This window comes from Anolis sagrei, chromosome 6 (assembly GCF_037176765.1).
Source record: "Anolis sagrei isolate rAnoSag1 chromosome 6, rAnoSag1.mat, whole genome shotgun sequence".
In the NCBI taxonomy this organism is placed as follows: Eukaryota; Metazoa; Chordata; class Lepidosauria; order Squamata; family Dactyloidae; genus Anolis; species Anolis sagrei.
Genome location: NC_090026.1, coordinates 105238422 through 105253567, shown reverse-complemented (window position 1 = coordinate 105253567; position 15146 = coordinate 105238422). Strand labels below are relative to the sequence as shown.

Genomic DNA, 15146 nt, shown 5'->3' with positions numbered 1-15146 from the left:
AGCAAGACTTTTACTATCGGTCGTTGATTGGTTCATCCAGATGCCCGTCACGCGGTTTCGTCAAATCAGAACCGGCATTAAGTAGAGTGTATCTGAGCATGCGCAACTCCCTCCCTGGAGCGTGTTTTCACTCCCTGAGCCTAGGAGGGCGGGGGGAAAGAGCAATACGGCAATGCTGATTCGTCGAGGGGCTTTGTTTGGCACCGGCTCGTCCAATCAGGGCCACCCGTAGTGCCCGAGCCCTCCATTGAGTAGTATTAGTGAGGGGGAGAAGGGAAGGAGTGAGTCAGACGGGCGGAGGACGCGGCTTGAGTTGGGAGAGCCCGAAGGCGGGTCGGTATAATGTACACAAGCGGGGAAATGGAGGGATGGGGAGGGGATGAGGGCCTTTGAGGGGATTGAAATGGGGAGGGTGGATCCTCCTTCGGCCTAGGAAAGGCATGAGGCCTCGGCGCCTCTGAGGAGGACTGGGCCTCATCCCCAGCCTCTTTCCTTCCCCTTCTTTCCTCTCTCTCTTCTGCAGTTATGCTAACTGAGGGCCCTCCCACACAGCCCTACATCCCAGGACATCAAGGCAGAAAATCCCACAATATCTGCTTTGAACTGGGTTATCTCAGTCCACACTCAGATAATGTGGGTTTTTTGCCTTGATATTCTGGGATATATGGCTTTGTTGAAGGACTCTCAAGAGTCCTCCCACACAGTCCTATATCCCAGGACATCAAGGCAGAAAATCCCACAATATCTGCTTTGAACTGGGTTATCTCAGTCCACACTCAGATAATGTGGGTTTTTGCCTTGATATTCTGGGATATATGGCTTTGTTGAAGGACTCTCAGAGTCCTCCCACACAGCCCTATATCCCAGGACATCAAGGAAGAAAATCCCACAATATCTGCTTTGAACTGGGTTATCTCAGTCCACACTGCCATATATTCCAGTTCAAAATAGAAAATGTGGGATTTCCTACCTTGATATTCAGGGTTATAGGTCTGTGTGGGAGGACCCTCAGAGCCCTTCCACACAACAATATATCCCAGAATATCAAGGCGAAAAACCCACATTATCTGAGTTTGGATTGAGATAACAGTTCAAAGCAGATATTGTGGGATTTTCTGCCTTCATATTCTGGGTTATATGGCTGTGTGAAGGGGCCTAGAGTCGTCCACATATACACACACCACTGCCATTGGCTCATCTTGTCTCTCCCTCATTGGGAGTGAAGGGAAAAAAGACATTGTTATGGCTATATTATTTAATGCCCTGCTTCTTCTCCTAAAGGAGACGCAAAGTGGCTTTTTTATTTCGCATGAGGGCACAATCACACAGGGCAAAAAAAGCACAATTATGTACCTTATCATTATTTTAATAATAATGATAATACTTTATTTGTACCCCGCTACCATCTCCCCAAGGGACTCGGTGCGGCTTACATGAGGCCGAACCCGAATGCAACAATACAAGCAAAACAACAACAGTACAAGCAATTAAAATAAAAACATAGACATTAAAATATACAACATTATCAATAAGACAACACGCAATTAAAAACAGTGGGAAGGCGGCCAGATGTAAAGTTAAAATGGAAATAATGCTGGGACATGGACAAAAAGGTGAATGTGGCGTTTGTGGAAGGGCATACGAGCAGACCTAAAAAAAAATGTAAAGTGCTTTTTATTTTAATTTATTTTTGGTATGATTTATTTTAATGATTAAAATGTAATAAAGGGCAAATATGGCAGGATTGAAGTCCTTTTGGATGGAGCTTACCTGCAACATCTGGCAAAGGAGAAAAATTATTTTGTGTTAGGACGTTATCATACTCCATAAGAGTTAAGGAGAAGATCAATTTCATTACTAATATTAATATAATATATTTATATTCGGCTTTTCTCTCTTAAAGGAGATTCAAAGTGGCTCTTTATTTTTTTATAAGGAGTGTATCACACAGGGATGATAAAGTTCAAATACAGCAGATAAAAGCACCTTTAGATGCAGCTTACCTGCTCTCTGGCTCTCTCCGTCAGTAGTAGTGAAGAATGTTAATTTGAATAATTATGATTGTAGTGGTATTATAATTGATTTATTGATGTGTGTGTGTTGTGCATCTTCAGACATTTCTAATTTATGGTGGCCCTAAAGTGAACCTGTCACTTGGTTTTCTTGGCAAGGGGCAAGGTTTGATCAGAGGGGTTGCGATTGCCTTTATCTGGGGCTGAAAGGGTGTGACGTGCTCATTTTTATGGCCAGCAGAGTACATTTTTATGGCCAGTGGGGATTCAAATCTTGGTCTCTGGAGTCCAGCTTTCAAACCACTATGCTATGTTGGCTCCCAAAGCACACATATACTTAACATCCTAAATATTTCTGCCTTTCTCTCCTTTAGGCCAACCAGTCTGGAGTCTAAGTTGCTGCCACTGCCTTTTCTCCTTGCATTTAAGAGGTGGCCTCGCTTGCCAGTTTCTGCTCTCCGCCCCAGCCCATGTTCAGGGAAAGCGGGTTGGCAGCCACCTCGCCGCCACAACCTCCTCTTCATTGTTGCCTTCTGGTGTCTGCTTCTGGGAGGTGTCTCCGGAGCCATCTGGCCAGAGAGCCGCCCCCATGGCTGAAGTAGGACAGGAGGTGATCCACCTGGTGTGGGGCAAGAAGCCTGGCTCCCAGGGCCTCGCAGATACCATCTTCAGTCGCTGGGCACAAGGTACTAGATGCCTTCAAAAAATATCCATACTTAATTTCCCTTTCCAATCTTCAACACACACACCCCTTGCAAGTTCATCCTAGGACAGTGGTTTCTGTGGGTTTGTGTGCTACAGCCAAAGCCCTCTTGACAACTCACAGATGCTTCCCTTGGACCGAGAATTTGTAAAACTAATTTTGTTGCCTTGAGAGGCTTCTAAGAAAGCAATGGTTTATTTGTGGAAGCATTGCTACTGTTTTTTATGCACACCTGAGCTGCTGCTTTGTGGCAAGGAGGCAAATGCTAACGTTGCAGGTCTTCTGTTTTGATCTTCCTCTTTCCTTGAGTTGACAGGTAACAGGTGACCAATCCTCTTTGTATCTGGCCTTTCACTTGAGAGCTTTATCAACAACCCACCCATTTTCTTCTAGAAGGGCAAGAAATATGTATGTAATATCATCACTATATACTATAATGATGAATGTTAAAACCCCATCATTTTGTTTGTTTGAGATGCCTTTTGCATATTATAATTAGGACATTCTCTTTAGGTGTTCAGTAATCATGGTTTATTATATCCAGGAAGGTTATGTTTCTGTAATTGAACTACTGTTTCTCCCTCCTGCCCCCTTTTCTTTATTTGTGACTAGTAGTAGTGTATGTTGTCCTAAGTTTGGATAGTAGAGCATTTAAAAGTCAAGCAAACAATACCCACTAGTTTCAACATAGTTCTACGATTTTCTGTAATAACTCTTATAATGATCAGTCTAACCATTACTCTTTCTTCTGCTAACTTCTACATTGTCTTACTGCATGTGATGTTTGGTTTGACAGGACTGGGGAAATCTCTGGCATCGTGCAGTGCAGGCACCTATAGAATCACTCTGGATAACCAGAAACTTGATCTTTAATAAGGCTTTAGTAAGGCAGGATTTTAAAAGCTTGCTGGCTTAGGTTTTCATAGCCCTTTAGTATCTTTGAAAATGTAAGCTGTGCCAAATCCCTACTGCAACATTTTCTCTACTCTCAGGCTTTATTTTGGCTTACTCAACACAAGTAATAAAACAGCACTGATAGTGGTGTTTATCAATAGCTTGCCCATAAATAATAAATATAGACACTTTATAAATTTACTTTTGTTATTGCAGATGCAAGTGTATTTTGCTGAGATATGTTTTTCTGATGTGAAAGTATATTCGTTTAATTAAAAAAATGATTCTTAGAAGATTACTATGAACCACAAATTGTTTACTGTACTGTCAGGGAATAGAGACAATGACATATAAAATCTTAGCCAATAAAAATAATGTCTGATTTGGGGCACAGTTTTGAAAACTGGATCTGCACCGAAAAAGCAATATTTTGATCTGTTCCTTTTGCTATTCCTAGGCAAAAACTCTCAGCAATTTTTCAGGAATACTTTTGCTTATAACCTTTTAAAATGTATTTTAAAAGTTTGTTATTTATTCATTGACCACTGTACAATTTTAACTATTAATCTCATGGTCTAGTTCAATAGCACATTTGAAATAGCCACATGCACAACCTAGTTGGTGACCTATACCATGGCAGGAATGATATCTTACTTTATTGATGTTAAATAATTCCAAATGCAAAAGCAACATGTTCAATGCTGGGACAAGAGCAACCACATGGTATCGCTACCAATTGAGTTGTCCCCAGTTAACTCCATGGTTGCTCTGTTGAAAAAGCATCTACAATGCAATATGGTTTACAACATTTTACCCATTCCAATCTCTCTTCCATTGGTAAATCTACAATGACGAAATAATTGTTTTCTGAAGTTATATCTTTTCTGCAGAAGGAAGCAGTTACCTCAATAATAGTAAGGTGGCGAATAGGAGCCATAGTTTGACTTTCTGTTGCTTGTACCTGTTAGCAAAATTTACAACAATAGAGAGTGTAGTTATTTCTCTGGATGGGTTAATAGAGTTTGCATCACATGATACCTGTGAGAAATCCAAGGGGCCAGGTGTTACTGAATCACATTTGTATTTTCAGTGCAAATCTGTCTTGTTTTGTGCAGTCTTCCACAGTATGCAAGGTTCTATTCATTAAACTGTTTCCTCTTACAGGTTCAGCACCACTTTTGGTACTGTGACATACCTGTGTTTTCTGTTTATTTATTCGATTAGATAGATAGATACCATGCTTGTGCGTCATATCTTCTGGTATACGGGTGCTGCTCAGATTTCTGTGTGATTTTGGCTGTGCTATTTTTAATTGCTTACCACCTGCTGCCTTATAAACTGTCTTACCAACTTATTAACCTCTTGCCTTCATTTCTGAGGTGGATTTGATTGGGAGACATTAACAAAGTTTCATAACTAGATTGGATGTAAGGAGACTGTACAAGAAATGCACTGTCTCTGGGAGCTGCACATGTCAAGTTTCTTTATTTCGGGTGTTCTGAAATGTATGATGTGCATTGTGTTATGCAATGTGTATACTTATTGAATTATGGAACTCCCATACTGTTTAAGAGATTACTCAGTGATTTTGAAGCATGAACATAAGATAGGATCTTAATACGGATTATAACATCCCATATTTATCCTCCATAATACATAGCCTCTACTTTGTGTTCTGTGGAAGGTCTTCCTTGTTTCAGTGTCTCAGTCCAGGATATGCTCAGTAGGGACAATACTTGAGAGTGGACTAGTTTGGGAGCTTATTGGGATTTGAAATCTGTTGTATGTACAGTGTGAGACTGGCAAAATAATGTGGATGAAATGTGTTCTCTTACTCTTATTCTCTTTCTAATTGTGATAACACCATCATTCTATATATCATAGAGTCATTCAAAATCATATATACTCTTCTGTTTTTAAGTGTTAAATTATATCCTGTTCTGTAATTTGCACCAAGTTATTAGAATATTGCCTTTTTCAGTAATTCTTGCAGCATCCTTAGAAATGTTATTTGTGTTTGTAAATGTGATCTTGCATACATATATATATACACACACGCACTAACTGTACCCCCCATGCATTGCTATGGCCAACCTTCCTCTTTCTCTCCTTTCTTTCTCTCCTTCTTTTCCTCCCCTTTTCTTTCCCTTCCCCTTTCTTCCCTTTCTTCCTTCTCGTGTCTTGTGTCTGCTTTACTTTTGCTTTATTTCTTATTTCTAGTAGAAAAGCTAAGTAAAAGTGACATATTTGTAGACTCTGCTTGTTCTGGTATCTCAGTTGTGTTAAAATAATACTTTGGATGTGATTTGAAAATGGCCTACAAAGTGCAGATAGTTCAGTACAAAGCAAACAAAACTGTAAAGCACAGTATTTGAAGAGTGTCCTAAAGGACTTTCGAAAAAGACCCTTACAAATTGTTGAACCCTGCTGAAAGTCATTTAAAGTTATGACCATATTTTTCTGTCCTGGAACTTTTGTAGTTGCTTTGTCCACTGAAACATGTAGTATAGTTTAGTGTTAATTTTCAAAGTGTCTGTTGCAATTTTGTGCTCTAAAAAGCCTCTGTGCCTTCATCCAAAAAGAGGGATGGATATTTATTTTAAAAATAAAAGAGTGCTACTAAATTTGCATGAGGTTTTGATGAAAGCCAAGTGGTGTTTTCTGAGCCGGATTCTTCACATTTATGTGATTTTCAGGAAATAATAAAATTTGCAGAATAGCTGAAAGGTATGCAAGCAGTGTAAGAAAGAATATATTGGCTATGTTGCTATATGCCAGGACTGACATGATTTTATTATCACTTCCTAAATGGAATGGTACAGAGCTGATGGTCACAGAAATAATATTGTTGTTCCTGCCCTTATCAGATTTGTCATTTTTTTAACAGAAGAAAGCTTGGAGTGGTAGAGTTATAAACATTTCAAGAAGTGATACTTATGTGTCATCTCACCCCTTGACATAGTGAAATTTCCTGACATCATTATAATTAATTGTTAATGTGGAAAAAAACTTGCCCAAGTTGTTTAATAAGTATTGGGAGTAGAAATATTGAAAATAGCTCTCTGCACATTGTCCTTGAGAAACAACTGAGTTGTCTTACCTGACATTTTGTTTTGGGAATAACCAATTCATCATTTTTGTTCTTTTTGTTAGGGTTTGTATTCAGTGAATCAGAATCCACTGCCTTAGAACAATTTGAAGGAGGTCCTTGTGCTGTGATTGCACCCATTCAGGTAATATTAGAAACTTAAGGAAGCTAAATTTCAAATATACATTTTCGATTGCTGTTCCATAGTTCACTAGATCACTTAAGGCATCTACAATGGACATCTATACAACTGCCGGCAAAATAATACATGGGGGAGGGACGTGTGAAGAGGTCGCTATACATTAGGTATTGCAGATACAATTGGATTTACTTACTGATTGCACTGTGTGCATAGTACTCCATGTGCCAATTTTTAAAATGCCAGACACTAGTACTTTGAATCAGTGTAGTTGGCACATTAATTTAATGCAGTGTGCGTGAAATGTTAAAAGTGCCTAATTTAGATCAGTTACAAATACAAATTGAAGAACTAATTTGTCTGTTCCACATATTTCTGCAGCATTGACTTCTAATAAAGGTAACTGATGTTTTAATCCTCTTGGGTAGAGCTAGACATGCAATCTCTTTCTTGAGTATTAAATTCTTCAGAAATAGTAAGCTACAAGTAGGAAACTTTACTGCATGTGAGAATTGGTTATCTTTATACAACATCCTGTCACAGTTAAAGCCATCTGTGAGCTATTCATATGTCTATGATAGTTAAATGGCAGGAGCCTATTGTATCTGCATCAGGGGAAAGGGAATATATAAATACATTTAAATATTGTTAAAGTTCAACCAAGATTGGAAATGGAAACACGTCATAGCACTAGAGAACAACTCTTATATTTCTGATATGTCAATATTGTCTTTAATATAAGGCATTCCTTCTGAAGAAGCTTTTTGCTTGTGAGAAATCTACCTGGAGACAATGTCAAGGTAACTACAAGCCTTTTTCACATGTGGCATTTTAAATACAGTTCTTGTTAGACTATGCTGTGCTGAGCTAAAATATGGCACACTTATTCATGCAGTAATTTGATAATACAACTGTACATCAAGTCAGCATTTGCTGATGATTTCATTGTAGGGAATATGGAACTGAACATTTCAAACCTTAAAGAAGAAGGCAAAAAAAACAACAACAAAAAACCAAACTTTGCCAATAGAAAACTCATATTTACTCAAGACTAATACTCCATTTAATCTAATGCTCACCTTAATTTTCAAAACCTTAAAACCAAAAAAGTAGTTGCTGTCAAAATTAATGCGCACCAGCAAAAAGTGCACTCTTTGAAATTTGGCCAAATCAGATCTGCATTACTGTTGCTAGTTGCATAGAATTCTTTCATTATAAGCAATTGTGTTAGATCACCAAAGCTTACTGCAATGGAAAAGAAAGCTTGGGGTTCATCTATGATGTAGAATGAATCCACTCTAATTGCCTTGGTTCAGTGCTATGGAATTCTGGGGGGTGTCGTTTGATAAGGTTTTGAACCTTCTCTGCCAAAGAATCCTAGTGTCTTACCAAACTACAAATCCCAGGATTGTAATTTGTAGATAACATTGATCCCTGGCCATTTAATTAGATATGAGGTCCCTCAACAAGGAGCTCCAAGTACATTCCTGAAGCACCTTCTCCTTTTGCTTTGGCAGCACTAAGATTACTGTATGATGCAAATCAAATTCACACGCCAATTTTGACAAGGAAGGTCGTTTAGCCAAAAAAAGATGAGCATTAGATTTGAATAAATTCAGCAATTGTGCAAATTAAGCAAATGTAAAAAAAACAAAAACTAGAGTACATGTTTTATTTAATCATTTATCTGACTGTTTTTACAAAATTTGAACTTTCTTTATTTTTATATTAAAAGTGCACTAAGATTATTTCATCATTGTGTTTAATAGAAGTAAAAGAGAACCCAGATGAATGAAAATGTTTTTAATTGCTCTTGAATAGAAATTACTCATGTTGTTGAAGGCTTTCATGACAGGAATCACTGGGTTGCTTTGAGGTTTTTGGGCTGTATGGGCATGTTCCAGTAGTGTTCTTGTGCAGGGGAAACATCAGGAGAGAATGCTCCTGGAATATGGTCATACAGCCCGAAAAGCTCACTGCAACCCAATTACTCACATGTTTGCACATTGGGCAAATTTGTCAAACTGTATTGAAATGTCAGGCTATTTAATAAATATATGTGGAGATAAGGTTTAAATTGTAAAAAAATATACAACATATATTGTTCATAATCAGTACGAATATATTTAACACAACTTAACTGCATCCCTTTACCTTGCTCCTTTTTCTGGTGGCAGAAATTATTTCATGTGTGAGAGTTACTAAGAAAGAAGAATAATTGGCTTTGGACATAATACTAAGCAGTGGTTGTTATATGGTGCTCTCCTTCCTTTTCCCCTCCAGCATGGCACAAGATAAGGACTAGTTTAAACTCAATGCAGTTTAAACTGAACTATGCTGACTTGGATTGAAATGGTTTCTTAAAAAATTAAATCAAGATAATAAATCATGGCTAGATCTTGCCTTGAATCGGTACATGCTAGTTTAATTTTGGATCCGTTCTGACATAAGAAAAATCTCTTGGTTGCACTAGAGGAACAAAAGGGAGGAGAAGATGCGAGAGTCCAAAGCTTTGGTTTGCCCAGGTTTGTTCCTGCATTTCTGAATCATTGTTTAGAGCTATGCCTGAATGAGGCTAGTGAAAAACACGAGCACAAAGTGAGGCATGAGCTAAAATGAGAAGAACTCTGTCATCGGTCTTAAACTGGCTACTGAGATGCTTGGGAATTGCCAAGTTATGCCTTTATCCACTGCTTCCACCCAAGGTGCTTTCCACAGACCACTGGATTACACCCAATTACTTATATTGCTAGATGTTTTGCCTATATATTTCCTATCAAAACTTTTGTTTGCTTTGGCTTTAACTATTTCAGAGGAAGAGCAGAAGAATCTCCTTTGTCATACATTAAGTGAAATTTTGGAACTGGCTTCCTCTGATCACTCAGAATCATATTGTATGGTAACATGGCAAAGAGGAAAAACTGCAGAAGAAACTGGTAGTATTTCTGAGAGTCCAGCTGAGTCAAGCCATCAAGAGGAGCAGCCCTGTAAGAAATGTTTTGTGTAGCATGATTTCAAGCAGCGCTTTTATGTTTATGTAACAAGATTTTGGTATCATAGTTTCTTCCGTGCAGTAATCTTACTTTTTCCTGTACTGATCATGACAGTGTCTTCCATTACCTTGGCACTGATAGGCTTTATGCTTTCAGGGTTAATCACTGCTATAGATGTATTATGCCACATGAGTATGACTTAATGTTGCATCCCATTTTATAATATCAAGCCGCCAGGCCTATTAAGGATAAGAGTTTTGTTGGATAGATATTAAAAGTACCTACAATAAATTAAAGCATCTTTATTAACTGTGTAGAATTTGATCAAAGAACTCACAAAAGGAATACATGCCAGGCATTATCATAGAAAAGGCATCATTTGAAATGAGAAAATACCTGTTGTAAGATGTTGTTGCACTAAGAAATTCTCAGAAGTATTCAGATGCAACTTTATGTCGATCTTAAATACTGATTTATATTTTGGCATCCTAACTGCTTGCCATATTGTAGCATCCCCTAAACTCATGGGAGGTAATCACCAGTAGAAGGGAGAAGGAGACTGTTGCTTGTTCCTCTCTTCCTTATACAGCCATCTGCAAATAGACTCTATCAGATGGGAAATCATCTGTAGTGGTGGTTTCCAGCTTTTCATTCTCAATGTGTTTTGGATAAATTCCTGGATTCCAGGCAGTTGTCCCAACTGACTGGGACTTCAGGGAGTTGAAATCTCAAATACCTGAAGGACCAACTGTTGGGAATCTCTGGTCTAGACAATTAGTGCCAGAGTGAATGTCGTTCCATTCCTTCTGCTAACAGGATCTTGGATCCTGGCCCCATCTGTGAATGAGTGAAAGAATTCCGATTGCCAAAGGCCCCTCAAACAGATTCACCAAGATTTGTTTAATTTGCTGCTAGCCTTAATAAAACATTTCTTTGGTGGCAGCAATTTGCAAATGGTTACATTCTCACATTTTAAACATTCTTCTTGTATCTTTCATTATTTGTTTTTAGTTTTCTTCCTATTTGTTTCCAGTTAATTTGGCAGTGTGATAATTTGAGTCATGCAGAATGAAAAGAGTCTTTCACCCCAAGGAGAAACAGTTTAATGACTCTTTAGTGTGATTAATTGATTTGGCAGATGTAGTTTTAACCTGACATTTTTGATGAAATATCTCTCTCCAAATCAGCAAATAAACATTTTGGATGTTACTATAAGGGCCCCCTGGAAGTGCAGCGGGTTAAACGGCTGAGCTGCTGAACTTGCTGACCAAAGGGCCAGCAGTTCAAATCCAGGGAGCAGGATGAGCTCCCGCTGTTAGCCTCAGCCTCTGCCAACCTAGCAGTTTGAAAACATGCAAATGTGAGTAGATCGCTACGTTAGGTGCTACTTCTGCAGGACAGTAATGGCGCTCCCTGCAGTCATGCTGGCTGCATGACCTTGGAGGTGTCTATGGACAACGCCGGCTCTTCGGTGTAGAAATGGACATGAGCACCATCCCCCAGAGTCGGACACAACTATGCTTAATGTCAGGGGAAACCTTTGCCTTTAGTATAGCAAGACCATGAGAAAAATATTTTCTTATGAAGATGCTTCATTCACATTCTTATTGTGATAGTTATCTTTTTGATTGCAGCTACTTGTGATAGGACAATAATGGGAAACCATTGATTTTCCTTATGTTCTCTGACAAGTACCTTTAGTAAAGGGAGAGCTGTATTATCAGCTACCATTTTCATAGTATTTGTGTATTCTTTTATATATGTACTTGACATTTTACAGGTTGCTTTTGGCACTTTCAGATTTTCAGATTTTACAGGCATACCTAAGTTAACAGAACAGAGATATTCCTGGGTTTTATTTCAATAGCAGAAAATACTAGAGGTGGAAATAACACGGATACAATAGGGATAGGTTCATACACTTCGAAAAGAGAAGAGCACTTCACAGAACTAACAATATGAGTATGTGAAATAAAACCACCAGGTCAGATAAGCCTTGCTGAAGTAAACAAAAACATTTTGAATTTTCTAGAGAACACTTGAAAGCTTTTTACAAAAAGTATCTAGGAATGACTTTTATTTCATCCGCCTCTTCTTTTCTTAGGATTGTAATAGATTAATTTAAATTATTTAAAAATAGGGTGGCTGCTGTGGCAGGCTTATCAGATCTCCCCTTTTCTGTTGTATTTGCTATTTGTTTAGAGATTCTAAAGACAGGTACTGTTGCCTTACCTATTGTATGCAGGTACACACATCCACAGTATGATCAGCTAGAGCTCATTCCCAGCTCAAACTGTCTTGATTTATTGGAAGCTTTCATGGTCGGAATCGGAGATGTGGTGGTACAATGGGTTAAACCCTTGTGCCGGCTGAGCTCCTGAACTGCTGACCTGAAGGTCGGTGGTTTAAATCCACAAGAAAGAGTGAGCTCTCATCTGTCAGCTCCAGCTTCCCATATGGGGACAACGTCCCTGCAGATGGCCAGTTCTCTCACACCAGAAGTGACTTGCCGTTTCTCAGGACATTTCTGACACAATAAAAAAAATTAAAATGGCCATAATCACTGGATTGCTGTGAATTTTTCGGGCTATATGGCCATGTTTCTAGAACATGGCACTGAAACACGGTCATACAACCCAAAAAAACCTCACAGCAACCCAGATACACTGCTTTACTGCAGATACACTGCTGCCACTCTACACTTTCAGTAGTGTTTGTATTCCACTTCCTAGTTCTTCTGGCATTCTGCTCATTTCAACAGTATTTATGAAATTGGCAAAAGTATTGATCCATATATTGCTACTGCAAAGTTTACTTGTACCATCTGCTTTATAGTGTACATATTGATAACTTGTTTGCCATCCATTGATTATATTAGTGCAAGTTCACAGGTTCAGCAATATCTTTATATCACAATTTCCTCAGGTGATCTATTATAATAATTTTAACTAGTGCAGCTCAAAGTGGTTTTTTTACCTCCGAAGACTAGGATTAAAGCTAATTCTAGGACAGTGCTATTCCTGTAATATTATCTGATTCACAGAAATTGCAGCGGTGCATATTTATGTTATTAGTATTGGAATTTTATGTAATGAAGATTGTGTATCTGAATTTGCTACTTTGGCATGAAGTTTTATGGGAATAAACTATTTAATTTTTTACTATTCCTGCTAAATTCAATTATCATGCAAATTCCATGTCATTTATGCCTTGTAAGTTAAGTAGTGATGGTTTAGACTCCAATCGATGATGTTCAGGCACCACTTTACAGAATGAGGAAAAGGTGATAGAAAATCTGAACCTGAGAAGGCACTAGATGCTGTATTTTTTTCTACTATTGGCTTATCTAATACACACTGAAGTAAAACATTTAACAGAAATAAAATAGAAAAAAATGCTTAAAAGTCGATGCACTTATAATTGTTGAGAGAAATGAGGTGGGAGAAGTAGAAAGAAAATACAGCTTTCTTACTGTAGTTTTGATCCAGAATCTAGATAAACTATGCTCACTTGTCCTTCCATAGAATCTGCTCAGCTAGAAGAACTGCGTTTTCAGTATGTTTGTGCTTGATGAGCTCCCTGCAGTGGTTGGCATAATTCATTCAGAACAAACCCTGGAAGTTTCCAAGGTTATTGAACCGTATTGGTTTGCTAGCCTTGGCAGTATTGAGTTTTAACTGCCTGTGCATCCAGTTACATATAGATATCTAGATGGGTCACATTAAATTGGCTTGTATTCTATGGCCCCTTCCACACAGCTGAATAAAATCCCACATTACCTGCTTTGAACTGAATTATATGGCAGTGTGGACTCAGATAACCCAGTTCAAAGCAGATATTGTGGGATTTTCTGCCTTGATATTCTTGTTTATATGCCTGTGTGGAAGGGCCCTATAACTGTTGAAGTGGAAGCTGGTCTAAAAGAGGGTGTGGGTTGGAATTATGAACAGCTTGAAAGTATTCTAGCTTGCTGTGTGTTTTTGTGTCACCTTTTGCCATGTGTAGTGCTGAAAAGTGTCTCTTGTGTATAGCTGCCTTGGCTGTCGAAGAGCTTGGCTTTGAGCGATTTCATGCATTAATTCAGTAAGTAATATATTGAAACACTTAAAATATGGTATCTTGTTCTCCAAGTAAACAAATATTGATTTAAGACTTTACCCTAGTGCTGTTCATCTCCATGAACTTTACCCTCAAGATTTAAGCCTATTTAAGAATAAGACTAAGAAAACTCTTGCTTTCAAAATCAAAAAAAAATGTCATAAATAATCAGATGTGACTTGATTATGTTGAGGTTTACATGAAGACCTTTTTTGCTACATTTAATATTAATTTATAAGTTTCACAATTAAGCAGACATTTAAAGAGTTCCTGATTTTTTTAAAAAACCAGAAACATGTATTCGGAAAAAAGTTGTGATTTTATTTAAACACTACAATTGAACAATGATTTTTTCCTGTTTAGAATAATTTCTGTACTCAGTCTTTATTTTCTAATTTCTGAAAAGCTAATTTGAGATTGTGGGATGGGATGATAGAATTAACAAGCAGATACACATCTTTAGGACGAGGGTTATTGTTAACTGACTTGTGTTATAATAGGCTTCTAAATGAAGACTTTCAATACTATTCACTGAACTTACACTGTCAATTAAATTCCTAAGGTAAGCATGGAAATGGTATTGTGTAAGCACAGCAGTAGGCATGCAGCTTTTGTTCCAGCATACCTCATAATACTTGTTTTATACTAGTTCTGCTGGTTTTTTTAATTTGAAAATCATTTACAAGAGTGATTGCTATTAACTGCATGTTATACAAAAGTATTGTTTAAAATTATGATTTTTAAAGAGCTACACATTTACACTGTCCATGGCATGTGAGATCTTTTAAGGTAGAATGTCGATATTGGGTCTCTAGAATTCTGACACATTCTGTAGTTTTGACCCAACAAGTACTGTAAATGTTTTCTCTAGCGAATTGAGTTGCAAATCAAAAATACTGAAGTACCTTACAATATGGTGCATTTTTTGTTAGTTATCAAATAAAATGTAGAAATTGGGGTAAAAGTTATGATCAGTTGGCTTTTTCTTTTTAATCTCCAGAAAGCAATCATTCACAAGCTTTCCAGATTTCAAAGAGGCAATATGGAATCAGCATTCAGTCTGGACGAATAAATTTGGAGTGTTGCTCTTTCTGTATTCTGTGATACTGACAAAGGTATGTTCACTAAAACTTAAACTTAAAAGATTAAACTGACTTCTTACCTTAACTGGAAACATTAAATTAGCCATTTCTCATTTTAGAATCCATAAAATGAAATT

General features: G+C 37.7%; 1 protein-coding gene across 1 annotated transcript in view; it reads left to right on the top strand.

Annotated features, from left to right (window-relative positions):
• Positions 1–239: 239 nt before the first annotated feature.
• Positions 240–15146, top strand: part of MINDY3 (MINDY lysine 48 deubiquitinase 3) — a 37233-nt gene continuing 22326 nt past the window's right edge. Inside the window, exons 1-7 of the mRNA XM_060782334.2 lie at positions 240–333; positions 2387–2698; positions 6763–6842; positions 7579–7636; positions 9650–9823; positions 13861–13912; positions 14928–15042. Coding sequence (XP_060638317.2) covers positions 2602–2698; positions 6763–6842; positions 7579–7636; positions 9650–9823; positions 13861–13912; positions 14928–15042 — 576 coding nt within the window. The 5' untranslated portion in view covers positions 240–333; positions 2387–2601. The remainder of the gene's footprint in view (positions 334–2386; positions 2699–6762; positions 6843–7578; positions 7637–9649; positions 9824–13860; positions 13913–14927; positions 15043–15146) is intronic.